Source organism: Phalacrocorax aristotelis, chromosome 8 (assembly GCF_949628215.1).
Source record: "Phalacrocorax aristotelis chromosome 8, bGulAri2.1, whole genome shotgun sequence".
NCBI classification, from domain to species: Eukaryota; Metazoa; Chordata; class Aves; order Suliformes; family Phalacrocoracidae; genus Phalacrocorax; species Phalacrocorax aristotelis.
In genome coordinates, this window is record NC_134283.1 from 22134943 (window position 1) to 22153269 (window position 18327).

Here is an 18327-nt window from a genome sequence, read left to right on the forward strand (position 1 = left end):
TGCAGAAAAGAATGGGAGGCACTTCAAGAAGCATTGAAGATTTAATCTGGAATTAAAGATCTTAGTGTATTTTTGCAAGAATAGGGACTTGATTCCAAATATGGTGACAGGTGTTTTGTCACCTGTTGGTTCAGTGGGTTAGACACCACTGCCAAGTGATATGGTGGTGTATGAAACTTGAAGTAGATTTTTCTGCCTCAAGCATTTCAAAATATGAAAAATGTAAAGGCTTGAGTGAAGTGCTAGTGATAACTTCTTTCTGTTTGCAGATTGGATACAGTTCTTTACCGCAAGTGTCAGGGAGATGCCTCCCGACTCTGCCATACCCATGGCTGGAATGAGACCAGTGAGCTGATGCCTCCAGGGGCTGTTTTCTCCTGCTTGTACAGGCATGCCTACCGCACAGAGGAGCAAGGAAGGAGGGTAAGAGCTAGAGTGCAACTTCTACTGCTCTTTGATCTGTGATAGAAGGGTTGCATGTACATCTGGGAGTTGGACACACTGTGTTAAAACTGCAAGAACTCGTAAAAGCTACTTAAAAGCATTTACGATAGGTAGCACTTGGACTGCTTTGGACGTCCAACTCTTCCTCAAGTGTGCCTTGAAGGTCTATGTTGTTCTGGTAAGGCAAAATAGCCACATCAAGATGTGACAATTGCCTGCAGGGGGAACTCTGTGCTGACAGTAACTTAGGTGTGTCTGTATAGATGGCAGTGCAAGTCCCTCCCCCTTGTCTTTCCAAAGAAGAATGTGATTCCTTGTAGATAGCTGCTGTAGCTGCAAAATTGGTTTTATGCAAAAAAGTTCTAAGCCCATTTTTCCTTGGCTGTTTCTAATTAAGTTTTGATTTGAGTACAATTTCAAAATTATACCCGATTAAATTCTTCCTACTGGTATAAAGCACCCTTGCAGTTCTTTGGAGTACACTGTACAGGCAAATGTGCTTATGCTGCCTTTACAGAAGACAGTAGGGATCTGACTTGCTGCCCTGCAATCTAGAGATCCACCATAATCACATCTGTTTGGTTCAGAGCTACTCTCAAGTTTGCTGCCCCCTCGTGCCTTTACCTAGGCACACCCTGGGTACTCGGTTCCATCTCTTTTGGCACTGTAGTGTACGCAGTCCCTGGGAGTTGGTGGGTTTACACAGTGGCCTGACTTAAAACATTAATTCTACAGCTTGATTTAAAAGGTCTTTTGAGGCAGAGGTCAAGTATTGATTGAAAGCATCTCTCTTTTAGGAATAATTTATTTTAATGCAGTTTCTTAGTCCACTGAGTTAAGACTTTTTAATTCCATTTTATATTAGTGCTAACCAAAGAAATCAATAGCCACCCTGCAAATAATCTATCAGAGAGAGAAGAGGCTTCTAGATGTATTTTTCTTGTGGAAAGTAGACTAAGGGAGCAGCTGTCATTTTGAGATTTGGTGTTTGAAAGTAAACTCATCAGAGGTTAGATCTATACTTTTTTCCAGTGCTGTCCACAAAGTGCTAGGTAACACCCAGTGGTTTGGATTTTTAAATGTATGGAGTTCTAAGCTTTGACAGGTGCATTTTAGGTCTGTAGTACCCTGCATTTTCTACAGTTTGTGTCTTCCTCAGTCTGGGCTTTGATGTGCTGCAGTGGGGGCTGCTGAGAAGAAATTGCAGCTGGACTTCATTGCCTCATTCTGGGCTTCTCTTTTGGTATTAAGGGCATGAGCTATTTTGACATCTCCAGAAGCAGACTGTAGCTTTGAATGAAGGGGACAGTGCAACAGATAATCTAGGGACCTGCCTTGACATCTCACTTTAAAAGTAAAGGTTTAAGGATGTAAAATCTATTTTAGTGGAATGAACAGTGCCTCCCTCCAAACTAAATGACTAGGCTCCAAACTCTTCTGGAGTCTGGGTCACTGGTGGGGGTCCCAGCAGGCTTGTGCTGAGCAGTACAGGACTTGTTCTGTACTTTCTGGGGTTGCTGATGGCATTTGTGGTCCCTCTCAGTGCTTCACCTGACAGCAAGTTGCTTGCATTGTATGGATTTAGAGACCCTATATGCTAAATGCTCTTTGCTCTCTTTGCAGCTATCACGAGAGTGCAGAGCAGAGGTCCAGCGAATCCTCCATCAGCGTGCCATGGATGTGAAGCTGGACCCAGCCCTCCAGGACAAGTGCATGATTGACTTAGGGAAGTGGTGCAGTGAAAAAACAGAGACAGGGCAGGTACTGTACACAGTAACACTGCTACTTCATTTGCAAAGCGGGAGGGGTGGGGAGGGCAGAAGGGCGTTAAAGGGACATCTTGTTGTTAGCTGTCTCTATAGCCAAGAATATATTAAAAACGTGTGCATTTTGAAACACAATCTACACTAGACTGAGAAACAGAGGGGATACAAAGAAGCTTTGCACCTACTGCATGGCTTCAGTAGGTTCAAATGTGTTGTGGAATGAGAAGGGGGAAGGGGATCATTAACAAGAAAGACTTTAATCAAGCAATCCCACCCCACCCTGACTCTTATTTGTAATATTCCATTACAAGCTTGGCACTTCCCACATAAACTTTATCCGATTTCCATTTGGCAAATGCCGACATGCTTCCTGTGTTTATACAGAACTGAACTAACATCTGCTGCTACTTAACAAAGTTTCAGAGAGTACGTTTATGTTAAATTCCTGTGCCTTAGCATAGCTGTGAGGGAGGGGCCATTCTACAGCAGATGCGGTAGAGCATACACCACTGTCTTTTTGAAGTTTCTATCATAGGTTGTAGTTTGGGTAATTAGCATCTCATTACAGCCATGCAAAGAGAAAATTATATGTGATATTCCAGAAGTAAAAACATGTCGTGCAGCTTTTGAGAACAAGTGGTAACATCCTAGACTTTCTCAACCACTACTATGTATATGTATTCTGGGAGTGCCAGAAGAGGGGTGGGATTAAATGAGAGTTAGGACATTACAAAGAGGAGAGCAGTTTTATGTGTTTTGGAATATTTCAGGCCCAAATTTTTAACCTGGGTTCTTGGTTCACACACTAAAATGTCTGTTTTTATAGGAGCTGGAATGCCTTCAGGACCATCTTGATGACTTGGTGTCTGATTGCAGAGACATAGTGGGAAACCTCACTGAGCTGGAGTCAGAGGTGAGGGGTTTTTAGCCTGGGATAGAGGGAAGAGTTGAGCATGTCTAAGCATGTCACTTCGACAGTGGTGGAGAAAGTGAGGTTAGAACAGCTGCAGAAATGCAGCTCTCTGGAATCAAGCAGAGACCATCCATTTTACCCCATGCAATGTAAGTGTTCATGTGGGGTTCTCAAGGAAGAGAATTGAACAGTGGTTCAGGATTTTAGGCGGGTGATGACATTTCTCCTGCTTAAAAACAGTTATGGTACTGAAGCTAACATTATTTGCACAGGTATCCCAGTCACCTTTAGAACAAGTCAAGATATGTCACAGGACTTCCTATTTTGGTATTGCTTGCAAGCAGTTTTGAGTACCATATTGCAATGTCCCTCCCTGTCCCAAAAATTTTGCAAGAAGTTACTGCCAGGTGCATCATTAGAGATTTTTCAGTGAGGTCAGCAGCTTTACTTATTTTATGAAGCGGTATGTTTGACTATCTTGCCCCAAACAGTTCCCCGTATCTCTTCATTCACATTGTGCCCTAGGGAAAGCTTTCTTCCAGTGGTTACAAAATAGCTTCCTCAGAACTATCATTAATCTTTAACTCCTGCCTAGGTGTAAGGTGATTTCTAGTGCTGTAGCATCCAGTTCAGAGGAGATTAGCTGAATTATCTAAGCAATGGGTCTCTGTGGAGGCATGGCTCTGGAAGGCTTGTCTTGCATTTGCCACGTTGCTGGCAATAACGAACCCTCGGGTTTCCAGAACTGAAGGGCAAAGCTGTCTAGATTGCATCTTTCAAAACCTTGTAAACCTAGCTGAGTTTAAATTATCACAGGGTTTTTTTTCCGACACTTCTTTCTTGACCATTCACTGTGAAAATAAAATATTGCATGTTTTCTGCAGGACATTCAAATTGAAGCCTTGCTGATGAGAGCATGTGAGCCCATTATCCAGACGTTCTGTCATGTGAGTACTCCTTAATAGAGTAAATATTTTCAGGGAAAAAAACACTGTGTGGAACGGTTAGAGGTTTTTAGTATTAGTCCTTGGTGTACTTGCTACACTTCAAAAGTAAAATCAGGCATAAGCAGTTACAAAAGTCTTTCATTAAAAAAAACAACGCCCTAAACCAAAAATTCATAGTTCCATCTAGTACTTCTGCTGTTGTCAGAGCCCTAGCATAAAAGCTAGAGTTTGAAGAAGAAAATTGCCCTGTAATTGGAAAAATCTCTTTACAGTGTGTTAAAAAGTAAACTTTTTCTTTTCTCCTTGCCTGCAAGCAGTGTGTCTAACCACTCCACTCTGTGCAGCTGCTCAGCATTGCTGAAATAACTTCTTGCATTGCTCTAGGATTGAGTAGTTAAATAGCAACGGAGGCACCTAGCTGTAATACTTCATGTAAGCACTGAGTCTCTGCAGTATATTCTCCTGAGTCTGAAGTGTACATGTGCCTGAGATGATTCTTTTCTGAACTGCATTTATAAATAGTTGTTCTGTACAACACTCAGGTGATCAGTTAATGGTAGTGTGAGCTCACAATAGAGTGGCACTGCAAGTTCCATTATTTCCTGGTCACAGTGGGCTAAAGGAGCATAAAAATCATGTAAGAGTAGCTTATTTTTAAGCCCTTCATCTCTTCTTCAGGAGGTTGCAGATAACCAGATTGATTCTGGGGACCTGATGGAATGTCTAATACAGAACAAACACCAGAAGGAAATGAATGAAAAATGTGCAATTGGAGTTACTCATTTCCAGCTGGTAAGCAGCACTTTTCTCTGCTATCAGTGGAAGCTTGTTCTGTTCGTTGAGGATGTTGACAGGAGTTAGCTAATTATGAAAGCTCTCCTTCTTTGAGATTGATTTCCCACTGTATTTAAAAGTGCGCTCGTGAATTCAGTTATACTTGCATGCCTGGTCATAAATGGTCACTTATAGACATGATTTATTTTGAGATCCTCCTTCGCTGGCACGTGGTAGATAGGGTCTGAGCTGCTTCAGCAGTGCAACATCTCTCTTGCTCCCATGTTAGTAAGTTGTGGACAAAAGCATTTGATTCAACAAGTGGTTTTTTGGGCATCACTGTTTTTTTTTTCTCCTCCAGGTGACCAAAGTGTTTTCCTCATTTTTCTTCCAGGTTCAAATGAAAGATTTTAGGTTCTCATACAAGTTTAAAATGGCTTGCAAGGAGGATGTACTAAAACTTTGCCCCAACATCAAAAAAAAGTATGTAGCACCTGACCAAACAGCAATCTGATTGTACAAATGTGTAATAAAGTTGTAGGATATTTCATGATAGGACAGAAGATGCTGAACTTCCTGTAAAGGCTGATTGATTTGTGTTTTCTGTTAGTGACTGCATCCTGCAGATGCTTAAGGTAGAGGCATTGCTTGCCTCCTTTAAAATTACTTCTGTTTTACTCTTGCATGCAAGCCTGTCCTCGTTATTTTTCTTGCTGTGAAAATAGCTAATGATTACAATTAGTGGACTGCATGTTCCAGGATGTTTTATATCCTTGCTAGATTGATTGTCTTCTAAGATGTAGGCTACTATTGTTCCAGTTGCTGATCTGGGAAGGGAAAATATCCCACTTGTTTTAGCTCATTCATTCATTTCAGTATAAAGGTTTTTTAATGGCCTATTGCAATGATGTAAAGCTAAATTACCCACAAGGTCAATCCTGTTCATGGATAGCAAGACTCTCTGCATTTTATGGTACAAATGCCCTTCCCATAATGCAAAAGGACTGTTTGCAATGCCATGTAGGTATTCACCTTCATCTATTTCTGAGATTAAGTAAGGCTTTTCTAAAGTGCTCACATGACCAAAGAGCAGAGGTCTCGCTGGGCAGGGGTGTGGTGGGATTTTGAGTATCCTCCTGCCTGCTGATCTAGACTCCACTTAGACAGCATCAGATTTCAGTTTTAATTGTGATCCAGTTACTCTACTTGGGGCTGTACCCAGGCTACAAGTAAGCATAGATGCACAAGGACTTTAAGTTGTGTTTGGATTCTTGGGGTCAGTTTGGTGTTGGATCACCACAGAGAATCTTGGCTGGTCTAAGCGAAGAGTATATGAGTTAAAAGCTGTTTTCTTTTCTGCAGGGTGGATGTAGTGATCTGTCTGAGCACAACTGTGCGCAATGATACTTTGCAGGATGCCAAGGAGCATAGGGTCTCTCTGAAGTGCCGCAAACAGCTGCGTGTTGAGGAGCTAGAGATGGTAAATGTGTAAAACTCTTGATCTGCCCACTCCTCTAGTGAGGTCTTGAATTAAAGCTTCCTGGTTTGTCCACCCTGGGGATGTATCTAATTTATTTTTCCACTCTTCTTAAAACACAAGGCTCGATTGCCCTTCACAGTGAAAGTAATGATTGTCTACTTTAATGCCTTAAATATAGTCTCCTGAAGGCTAAAGCAAGCTAAATGGTCATTGGAATTTCAGCTAGAAGTTACTATATTTAGTGTTAGGTAGCAATGTGCTACACATGCTGATGTCCTTAAAGTCCTCTAGGAGAGAATAAAAGCTTCATTTTACAGGCTGAGGAAGGAAGCACAGATAAAGCAACTTCACTCCAGCTGCTCTAAGTTGCTCAGTGGATAAATAAGAGTAGTATTTGTTTGGTAGGCAAGGCTGCCTCTCAGCTTCCTGCTGCAGTGCTTGCAGCAATAAATTCGTGAGGTCTTTGTCCAGTAGATATTGTTTGAGTGTTAAAGCTTCACCTTAAGTAGGCTCATATCAGAAGATGCAGCACTCTTTCCTTTGTATGGAAGGACTCAAATGCTGGGCATTGCTAAAAGCAGGAAACTTCATTCACGTTCTCCAGATGACCCAATAGATGAATGGTTATTAATATGTCCTTTAGCTTTGACATCAAAATGTTTTGGCTGTCTTGGACATTTGTCTATGCCCTTATAGGAGGAGCAGTGGAAAGAACTTGCAAGCTCTAAAATTTGGTTAAAACTCTTTCTTCAGTGTAAAAAGCCAACTGATCCGCTGCATGGATTTGCAAAGTTGATTTCCTGCTAACACCACTTCTCACACCCAAGACCCTTAAAGTCAAGGAAACTGACCTGAGAGTTGTGAGAGGTGCTTGCTTTTTCTGAGTAGAGGGCTCCAGTTAATCTATTAACAAAGTAAGATAGTCTTTAGAGTCCTACTTAAAAGCTCATGTTGCAATTTATCCTGCAGACTGAGGATATCAGACTTGAACCAGAACTGTATGAGGCTTGTAAAAGTGACATCAAGAATTACTGCCAAAACGTGCCCTATGGCAATGCTCAGGTAATGGATTTTATTAATATTTGTTTAATTTGTACTTCCCCTTCAGAAAACCTTTTAAGAACACTTTTGCCCCTGTGAGTGCAGCATTAGATTTTCATTTTGATACCACTGAAATCTTCCATTAGTATTTTAGAGCATTGTTTCTCCCCTGCCCCACTGGTTCACAAGCACTAATACTGGGTGAATGCAATGCCATGAGCAGTTTGTTCTTCAGGTAATGCTAGTTTTAAGCTATTAGCAGCTGCTTACTGCAAATGTTGCTAAAGGTTTCTTAGGTGTAACATCTGCAAGAGGAGGTTTGGGGTTTTGGTGTAAGTCTCATTAAATCTTTAAGAAAAGATGAGCTTAAAGCAAGTCCAGGAAATCAGCACTGATAACTTTTATAAAATCTAGGCGTTGGGAGCTTAACTACACCAATCAGGTGAAGATAGCTGTTAGGGGAACATGTAGCTCTGTGTTTTAGGCAGCAAGTAACAGAATCATATCGAAGTTGTTGTGGTTGTAATAATACTGTGTTGTAGATGATTGAATGCCTGAAAGAAATCAAGAAGCAGTTGAGTACCCGGTGCCACCAGAAGGTGTTTAAACTACAGGAGACAGAGATGATGGACCCAGAACTGGACTACACGCTCATGAGAGTCTGCAAGCAGATGATCAAGGTAATGGTAGAGGGCTGATTTAAGAGGGTGACGTTGGGGTATAAGAGTTCTGTTGGTTTTGAGCTTCCCATAAAGGCTTGTTACAAGACTGCTGTGTTGTTTCAGAGGTATGATTACTTTTTTGCAAAGTAATCAGTTTCTTAACTGTAAATCAGTCTGAGGTTTCTTCAGGGCTTTTCTGTTTCAACTTTACTTCCTCTAAATACGTTATCAAAACCTGTGCACTAATAAATTTTTCCCAAATGAACCATAGAATCATAGAATCGTTAAGGTTGGAAAAGACCCTTAAGATCATCAAGTCCAACCACTAACCTATCACTGCCAAGTCCACCACTAAACCATATCCTCAAGCACCACATCTACCCTTCTTTTAAATACCTCCAGGGATGGAGACTCCACCACCTCCCTGAGCAGCCTGTTCCAATGTCTGACAACCCTTTTGGTGAAGAAGTTTTTCCTAACATCCTATCTAAACTTCCCCTGGCACAGCTTGAGGCCATTTCCTCTCGTCCTATTGCTTGTTACTAGGGAGAAGAGACCGACCCCCGCCTCGCTACAACCTCCTTTCAGGTAGTTGTAGAGAGTGATAAGGACTCCCCTCAGCCTCTTCTTCTCCAGGCTAAACAACCCCAGCTTCCTCAGCCACTCCTCATAAGACTTGTTCTCTAGACCCTTCACCAACTTTGCCGCCCTTCTTTGGACATGCTCCACCACCTCAATGTTATTCTTGAAGTGAGGGGGCTCAAAACTGCACACAGTGCTTGAGGTGCGGCCTCACCAGTGCTGAGTACAGGGGCGCTACCACCTCCCTGCTCCTGCTGGCCACACTGTTCCTGATACAAGCCAGGATGCCATTGGCCTTCTTGGCCACCTGAGCACACTGCTGGCTCATGTTCAGCCAGCTGTCAACCAACGTGCCCAGGTCCTTTTCCACCAGGTAGCTCTCCAGCCACTCCTCCCCAAGCCTGTAGCGTTGCATGGGGTTGTTGTGACCCAAGTACAGGACCTGGCACTTAGCCAATGGTATAAGATTCAACAAGACTCCGGCCCAACAATCCAGCCTGTCCAGGTTCCTCTGTAGGGCCTTCCTGCCCTCCAGCAGATCGACACTTCCACCCAGCTTGGTGTCATCTGCAAACTTGCTGAGGGTGCACTCAATCCTCTCATCCAGATCATCAGTGAAGATATTGAACAGGACCAGTCCCAACACTGAGCCCTGGGGAACACCACTCATGACTGGCCGCCAACTGGATTTGACTCCATCACGACTTTCTGGGCTTGGCCATCCAGCTAGTTTTTAACCCAGTGCAGAGTGCACTTGTCCAAGCTGTGAGCAGCCAGCTTCTCCAGGAGAATGCTGTGGGAGACAGTGTCAAAGGCCTTACTGAAGTCCAAGTAGACAACGTCCACAGCCTTCCCCTCATCCACTAAGCGGGTCACCTTATCATAGAAGGAGACCAGGTTAGTGAGGCAGGACTTCCCTTTCATAAACCCATGCTGGCTGAGCCCGATCCCCTGGTTGTCCTGTATGTGCTACATAATGGCATTCAAGATGATCTGCTCCATGACCTTTCCCAGCACCGAGGTCAGGCTGACAGGCCTGTAGTTCCCGAGATCCTCCTTCCGACCATTCTTGTAGATGGGCGTCACATTCACTAGTTTCCAGTCATCTGGGACCTCCCCACTTGACCATGACTGCTGATAAATGATGGAGAGTGGCTTGGCGAGCTCCTCTGCCAGCTCCCTCATTATCCTTGGGTGGATCCCATCCGGCCCCATGGACTTGTGAACATCGAGGTGAAGGAGCGGGTCGGTGACTGCCACCTCTTCAACAACTGGGACTTCATTCTGCATACTAGCTCCATTTCCCAGCCCAGGGGCCTGACAACCCTGAGGATGACCAGTCTGACTATTAAAGACTGAGGCAAAGAAAGAATTAAGTACCTCAGCCGTCTCCTCATCTTTCATGGCAAGGTTAACTTCTGCATCCAACAAACGAGGGAGATCCGCCATCAGAATTGAGGAGGAAGTCTGTGCTGAGGCTTCTGATACAGTTTTCATCCAGTTTGTTTGGATTTGGATTGGCTTTTAGCAAAGGTGAAGGAGTTACGACTACAGAGAAGAGTTGACATCTTCAGTTCACTGCTGACCTGGTGCATGCAGGCTTTCATCAAACTGATAGAGCTGGCAAAATCATGCAAAACTTAGAAATGCTGGCTTAAAGTTGGTATTGCATGGAAAGCAGCAGTAAATGTGAATACTAGACACTCTTGCATAGTAGCTAGAATTGCAAGCCCTGAATCACTAATATGTGTGGTCTGTATGCAATACCCTGAGTCCATATTGTGGCCAAAGCAGAACATCTTGAGAATTTATCACTTTCCGGTACAAGACTCATGCTTTTAAAAAAAGACCTGTAATCTCACCAAAACAGTGAGGATTAGAAAATGCAACAACCTTATCTTACACCCACAGACTTAGTTTCTACCAAAAGGAATAAGTACCTTGGTCTGAATTTTGGGTAAGATGGCTCATTTTTGACTAATTCAGGACAAGAATGGGCAAATGAGTATCAGTGAGCTGTTCTCTGCTTTTTCACTCTGTATCGTCTTACTTTGTCCGAAGCATTACTAATGACTTCTTTACCTTTCACTTTGTCCAGACAGCATTTATGCTGAACAGCAGTATGTGTGTAGAGTTAAGATTCCCCTTTTAGTTTCTGAAATAAAGGGGATCGAAAGTATTTGGGTATGAGATCTAATTTGGTGGGTATTTCATGCCAAGTGTGCTGTAACTTAAGAGTAGAAAATAAAGGCAAATGGCTTTTGGTACTGCCAACACAAGCTGGTGCCTAGAAGCCAGTCAAGGCTGTACAGCTCAGTGCTCACTCCATAAGTGAAGATATTTGTGCCCATAGGCAATTTAGAGAGTAGCACTGTTCTTTTTAGTAGGAGGTATTGGGGCTAGAGAGTGTGTCTGTATATCTCTTGGGTTGGGTAGGTAGTTATTCTCCTCCATGAATATAATTGGGTGGTTTTTTTCAAGTGCTTAGAGTTGAAACTTGTGGTTTTGGGGTTTTTTTGTAGCGGTTTTGTCCAGAGGCAGACTCAAAAAATATGTTGCAGTGTTTGAAACAAAACAAGAACAGTGAAGTGATGGATCCTAAATGCAAGCAAATGATTACCAAGCGCCAGATTACACAGAACACAGGTATCCTTTTCTGAAAAGAACTTAACTTCTCTGTCTGAGCTGTTGAATGGTCTGCATGGCTGAAAAAACATTCGCTTTGTCTTATTCTCCTTCGTGGTTGTCAATGCACACACTGACTTCATTCAGTCAAGTTCTTGAGAGTCAGCATGCACTATTGGATCCACTTTATTCCTGAAGTTAAAATTCTGTTGTGAAAAAAACACTGTTTTCCCCCCGAATTAAATTCGTTGGTGGTACAATGTCATCCAGGAAATTTCTGTCAGATTTGAGTGTTATGTTCTGTGATCTGAAGAGATGTGTATTTTAATGAAGTTCTGTCATCTTTCCTGGATAGATTACCGCTTAAATCCAGTGCTCAGGAAGGCGTGCAAAGCAGACATACCAAAATTCTGCCAAAATATCCTGAATAGGGCCAAGGATGATACAGAGTTGGAAGGACAAGTCATCTCATGTCTGAAGCTGAAATATGCAGACCAGGTGAGTAGAGCTGGTGCATGCAAATGAGAAACTGCGCAGGATTATGCTGAGCAGCAGTCATTGAATAACAAATCAACCTTGGGCCTGTGGTGTGTTCAATGCACATAACAGACAGTATGCAAATGAGCTTTTATGCTCCTGTACAAGTATTACAGAATACACAGGTTAAAATGCAAGGCGATTGATTTATGAAAATAAAGGTCATTGAGTGGGTTAATGACTTTTTCCGCTTAATAGCGTCTCTCTCCAGACTGCGAGGACCAAATTCGAGTGATAATCCAGGAATCGGCTCTTGATTATCGGCTGGATCCCCAACTTCAGATGCACTGTTCTGAAGAGGTAGGAGAAGTAGCTGAGCAGCTACATTTTCACAATGAAACCTCCCTTCATGAAACAGATTTTTGTTTCTTAAAACATGAACTATCCTGAGAACTAAAACAAAACCCCCTTTCAACTGCTTTGAGCTAGTCAGGTTCTGTCTTGTGAGTCTTGTCCGGTGTGCAAGAATCAGTTTCCTGGGTAGTGATAATAGACAGTTGTGGTTTTTTTTTTTATCTGGGATCTCATCAGTACTAGTGAGTATGAGAAAAATACTGCTTTTCTGTTGAGGGGAAAAAAGTGTGCTAGTTCTCTGGTCTTGTCAACCACCTTAACTGGAATACAGTCAGATTTTGAGCTTTCACTTTTGATAGCTGAATCAGCCATGTCTCAAGTACTTCTTATTTTATATCTTGTCTGTTTCTATGCTGTTTTCCTCCCTGCTTTCCTCTCAGTACGGTAATATTGACTTCTTGCTGTTGGGTTTCAATGGGTATGCATATTGCATGAGCCAGGCTGCATTTGGCTCTGGGAATTTGGGAGGGGAATGTGTATCATCGTGTGTTCTCTAGCTGCACCCTGTGATGAACTAATGTATTGAGAGATAAATGTGCAGAATAATTGTTGTGAACTACTTTATGTTCAAATACATTTTTCAAAACAGATTTCCAGCTTGTGTGCGGAGGAAGCAGCAGCTCAAGAGCAGACTGGGCAGGTGGAAGAATGTCTGAAAGTGAACCTATTGAAAATAAAAACTGAAATGTGCAAGAAGGTAAAGAAAATAAATTTAATGTGGTCTAAAAGGCATCCCATACCTGCAGAAGCTGGTTATTTTTTCCAGATCACAGCCCAGGCCATGTTCTAGCTAGTATGAAGCCAGAGCTCTGCAAATTTCCTTACACATCTCAGTTCTGGCCTGCAGTGATTCAATTCAGTTTCAGTTTGCTAGTGAAAATTGTCGGCAATGTTTCCTTTCAGTTCCAGGCTTCAATCCTTTATTGATTACAGTTGCCAAAGTTCCTGGCTACTGATCTGTTTTCGGTTGCTGTCTCCCATTGCAGGCTTCCTGAGTGCTGTGTATGGCCTAGGCACTGGCAATTGTCAGGGGCTGTGCGAGATGTCCCTGTAGCTATGGCACCTTATTTCAGTTCTTACTGAAGTAACCTTGGCATATTGACTTTTTATTTCAGATTAATGTGGGTACTTTAATGACCATATCTATTGTAACCCTTATAAACCAGGACATTTGATCCAGCCTAAACCAGCATTCATAGCCCATCCAGGGAGCATGGTGTTTGCTCATGATTTTGGATTTAAAAAGATGATGCACCTCTCAGCAACATCAAGCAGTATGAGTTTTGTTCGCTCCCCTTTTTTTGAGATGTACTTGTAACTTCCCTCTCCCCAGGAAGTGCTCAACATGCTGAAAGAAAGCAAAGCAGATATATTTGTTGACCCAGTGCTCCACACGGCCTGTGCCCTAGACATCAAACACCACTGTGCTGCTATTCCACCAGGGAGAGGACGCCGTAAGTGCTTGTGCTTTACTTGTATAACCTCTCAGTCCTCTAGGCCTTAATGCTGGTAACAGAATGCAGCTTGTCTTAAGTACTAGATTTTTCCACCAGTCCTTTTTGGGTAATGAAGGTGAATGGCTGCAGAGGTGGTAGGTGCCACAAGATGATGTCTGTCAAGAAGTCTTTCCATGTGTCCAAGGTGGGACCAGTTCTTCAAACCTGATATAATATCCTTGCAGCCTTATCTGCAAATTTAATGAGTGTATTTCATATTCCATTATTCATATGATTACTGACAATAATGTGTGATACTGGATCTGTAACCCTTCTGTAAAATCCCTTCTCAGTTAAATCCTGTTTAAAACAAGGTCTTAATACACATGGACCAAAGTATGTGGACTCATCTTTCAGTGAGGTTTATCTCCCACCCTGTATCAGCTTCACACAGGATGCAGCTCCTAAGCTTACTTATGACAGTGTTATATCAGACTGCTTCAAAAGCTTCCCTGAAACTAAGCTGCTTCTCTTACAGAAGCAAATCAATTTGGTTTCACAAGATTCATTCTTAGTTAATTCCCTTGGTCCTTCTTTCTTTATGTCAGTCTTTGTCCATGGCTGGCTTCTTTGTTTCAGAATTTTTGACAGACAAAATTAAACTGAAGTCCTTTGATCCTCTCTTTCTTCTCTGCTTAAATATACCAGTTTTTTCTTTTTCAGTATTACAGAGGGTAGGTAATCTTTACTGTATTTTCTAAGTTCACATAGCAGTGAAAGGCTTTGAGACTTCATTAACACTTCCAAGTCCCCTAAGACTGAGTTCGTCAGGTTCAGACCACTTGAAATGTCATTTATTTAAGTATTTCCTAACCCACTCTTCTGTTTGAGGTCAAACTCTTGCACTTTCTTCTGCTATTATGTCAGCTAGCTGTATAGTATGTATGGCTGTTTAAGGGAAGGTAGTGGGGGAAAAAGTGCTGAACTTTGCCATCTTTCTGAGTTTATCTGACATTAAAAATAGCAGCCAAGTATTTTCCCCGATCATTATCTTTCGTGCTGGTTACTGAATGCTTTTCTGAAATTCTGGATATCCTTTATTTATTCCTGTTTTGTCATAATTCTTTGGATGTGTGTTCTGACATGTTTGCACTGAAGGTATGCACAAGTCTGTAGCTTAGAGAGGGATATGCCTCAGTGTTTGAACTGACAGTTGTGCTTAAAAAGTCTGGAGTTTAAAGTGTGCAGACTTTTTGCTGTGAACAAAATAACTCTTCACTGCAAAGCAGAAAGCATCTAATTAGGCATTATTCAAGTAAGGCAGTATAAGTATAAAATGTTATAAGTGTCTCATATGAGCATATAAAAGAGCTTATGAATTAGCCAAAGCACTCTGTAGGCACCCAGAACATTGTGATCCCATTTCCTTTGCACAGGACTGTGAAAACCCAGGAAGTTAAACCTTTCCAAAACATTTTGTTGACCAAAAGAAACTCCTAAGAAGCCTAAGGAGATACACTGTGTGTTTTCCTGAGCTGAATTTGATCTTCACTCTCTCTAAAGGGTAGTGGTACAGAATTTAGAGTATAGCTCACTGAAGATGCAAATTTATAAGACTTTATAAAATCTCATGTAAATCACATGAATTACATCTTGGGATATGCACTGTAATTTCTTCTTGGAAATCAAAATTCCTTGCACTTCAAAATGCAATATTGATCATGAATCTTGGCTAGTCTGTTTAGAAAGCTATATAACAGCCTTTAGTAGTATTGAAGCGTCCCTTTCCAGCAGCCTTTCCACAGCATGTTCTTGAAGCCACTGTTTCTGTTTTGTAACACCATCTTCTTTGCATTACAGAAATGTCATGCTTAATGGAAGCTCTGGAAGATAAGCGTGTGAGGTTGCAGCCTGAATGCAAGAAACGCCTTAATGATCGTATTGAAATGTGGAGCTATGCTGCAAAGGTGAATATGTAATGGTTAATATGAATATGTAAAGGATCTCCGTAAACAACTTCCTTGTTTTGTACTTCAACTGTAATGAAATTCTTGTCTCCAAAGTTCAGGATTTTGAGTTTGGCCCATAAAAATTAAAATGGGGTCTCCTTTTCTGATCTTGTATATCTTGTTGTCTCAGTGTCTGGGATGTATCCTCAACAGTGCAGAATTAAACTGTCTTTTACGCACACAGGGCCTGGTCTCCTGTAGAGAAGGTCTGGGGCAATATTACAAAGCTGCCTCCTGAGCAGCTGTTCCTTCAGATGAATCATTGCAGGCCTACTTGTTTGTGGTTCAGGCCAAGCCTGACTATGACAGGAGTCAATAGCAGTACCAGAGACTAAACCTCATAAATGCCAAGGCTAAAGTTTGTATGGAAAGTGCAGCTTGGCTCATTTATTCCCTTCTCACTTCCAGGTTGCCCCAGCAGAAGGCTTTTCTGACCTTGCCATGCAAGTCATGACCTCTCCGTCCAAGAATTATATACTGTCTGTAATCACGGTTGGCATCTGTGTACTCTTCCTCATTGGCCTGATGTGTGGACGCATCACTAAGCGGGTGACAAGAGAGCTCAAGGACAGGTAGAGCCTGGATTGCCTGCTGAAGAAATGCCTGCCCAGTGCCCAGTTTTGTACAGCCCTCCTCTGTATAGTCTACCCATCCCCTCTTGTGAGAGGAGAATTAAAAAAAAAAAAAAATTAGAACAGCAGCAGGTGTTGGCTCAGTTTTCCCATCCTGGATCTCATCCACAGCATCTTCATCCTATGAAAGTTTGTGTGCAACATTGGCAGCCCAGCCAGCAGCTTTTGTTACCCCTTTGTTAGCAGACTCTCGTTTACCTGCCTGTAGACAAGTCTATTGTACTGTTGGAACTGCCTTCACTTTCCAAATCAGACTGATATGACCTGCAGCTTTAAAGTAAAAGCAGTTTTAAAGTAAATTTTTAAAGAAAGACATACCAACTATATGATTTAGGTAATGGTTCATACTGAAATCTAGTCATCCTCTGTGGCTGGGTGAAATTGAGGCAGGAAATTAAAGGGTAAATTGCATCTTACACCAGAGTTGGCCTTGTTTTGGACATCTTGCTCATCTTATGTAAAGCATCTTCAGAGCAGTCTTGGACAACCGAAGGACACCAGTCACTGGTGTCACCTTCTAGTGAATATCCTGCTTTTGTTACTGTAGATTTTTTGGCTGCAAAGGTGTCCTCCCTCTCTTCCTCTGCCACTCTCAAGATAGAATAAAATACTGACCAGGATCAAATACTCATGTGAGCTGTACAACTTGTATTTCAGTATAATAAAGGCACAGTGTAGATGCAAGGCATGTAGAGCCTGTCAGTAGTGTACAGTGCTGCTCTCAGCAGGCATTAAGTACCCTGATCAGTTACTCAGTCAACTTTTTCATTAGCGATGATGCAGTAAAATTCTAACACTCCTTTTATTTTACCTCTCTGCTGCAAAACTGTTATCCTTCTGAATTAACTATCTACAGATGGCATTGACACGCTGGCAACATGGTGCTTTGTCAGTAATGCAGAAAGCTACTGAAGGCTCAACATGCTTTATCTGTAAAATGGTTACCTGTGGGCTAGTGCAGTGGTTTGTAACTGGCCTATTTGGGTCTTAATGGTTTGAATGGTAGCACTGGAGAGTGTTTTTAATTTCCGCAACTACAATTGATAAGGGATAGCAACTGGTGTTTTCTGGGATGTAGGATACAGGTGCTGGTCCAGAAGGCCAAGCAGGGGTGGATGGGAGGATGAGTGTTGTATGAAAGGCAGAAAAATCTGGATCTTTAAGTGAATTAGCTTTCACATTTGTTACTGTCAGTGTGTGCACTCACACTGTATATAGTTACACTCCCAGAACATAATACTCATACCCCAGAGCCCAAATAAGATGTTTTAAAAAAAGCTGTACCAGTAATTGGCCCCTTCTTACCATCACCTTTGTTCGTCAAGTACAAGGAGGCGTGGAGGTCATAAGCCATGTGCTTTGGCTGAAACGGTGAGTTTGCTGGTGGTATCTAGAAGTGACTGCACTAGAGTCAGTGTGTACAGTAGGATATACTTTGTTTGCCTTTTAGATGTGTTCATCTGCATGTGCTGTGGCAAAAATCATGTGCCTAAAACTGTCCAACTTAGGCTGATGCTTGAACCATAACTTTATTTTCACACTTAGTGCGCTGCTAGGTAAGAGCTGACGCTTCCAGTTCTCTGCATTGTTCTCTAGAGGAACAGTGGAGGTGGATTTGAGACACTTTGGAGTGTGGACCAGCTGATTCTCATGATGCTGCATGTACAGAATGGTGTACAAAATACTTTGAGCTTTTGCTGGAGCTGAAGGTTTTTGCAAACATAACTTTGAAGATGGACAGCGAACTCTTAGTAAGTCTAAAACTATACCGCTATGCTAGTGAATCTTTTGCGAACGCTTCCTGGTTTTATATCAAAGTATGTACACAAGTGGTAGAGAATGTGTCTGAGGCAATGGAGGTTCAATGGAGAAATAGTGCATAGTAGAATTCCAGTTAAGTGGTTAGAACAGAAATTAAGCCTTAATTCTTTCTTTAGCCCCTCTTCCCTGGTGCCAACAGAGCTTAACTGGCCCTCTGACAATGTAAAGTGGAGCAGAAGAGGGAACAGTCGATCATGTCTCTTGAGGTAGCACAGGTGTATAACACCACAGATGTTTGGCAGTTATAAGTCTGTGTTGTTTCACTTGACAGAGTGCTGAAATTACTGCTCTAGAGATGGGTGTG

At 42.2% G+C, this 18327-nt stretch overlaps 1 protein-coding gene across 1 annotated transcript in view; it reads left to right on the top strand.

The window, feature by feature from the left end:
* Positions 1 to 16829, top strand: part of GLG1 (golgi glycoprotein 1) — an 85586-nt gene extending 68757 nt beyond the window's left edge. Inside the window, exons 11-26 of the mRNA XM_075101775.1 lie at positions 270 to 423; positions 2068 to 2205; positions 3037 to 3123; positions 4008 to 4070; positions 4749 to 4862; positions 5239 to 5327; positions 6207 to 6324; positions 7294 to 7386; positions 7908 to 8045; positions 11132 to 11255; positions 11590 to 11732; positions 11970 to 12071; positions 12715 to 12822; positions 13459 to 13579; positions 15422 to 15528; positions 15979 to 16829. Coding sequence (XP_074957876.1) covers positions 270 to 423; positions 2068 to 2205; positions 3037 to 3123; positions 4008 to 4070; positions 4749 to 4862; positions 5239 to 5327; positions 6207 to 6324; positions 7294 to 7386; positions 7908 to 8045; positions 11132 to 11255; positions 11590 to 11732; positions 11970 to 12071; positions 12715 to 12822; positions 13459 to 13579; positions 15422 to 15528; positions 15979 to 16146 — 1867 coding nt within the window. The 3' untranslated portion in view covers positions 16147 to 16829. The remainder of the gene's footprint in view (positions 1 to 269; positions 424 to 2067; positions 2206 to 3036; positions 3124 to 4007; positions 4071 to 4748; positions 4863 to 5238; positions 5328 to 6206; positions 6325 to 7293; positions 7387 to 7907; positions 8046 to 11131; positions 11256 to 11589; positions 11733 to 11969; positions 12072 to 12714; positions 12823 to 13458; positions 13580 to 15421; positions 15529 to 15978) is intronic.
* The last annotated feature ends 1498 nt before the right edge of the window (positions 16830 to 18327 follow it).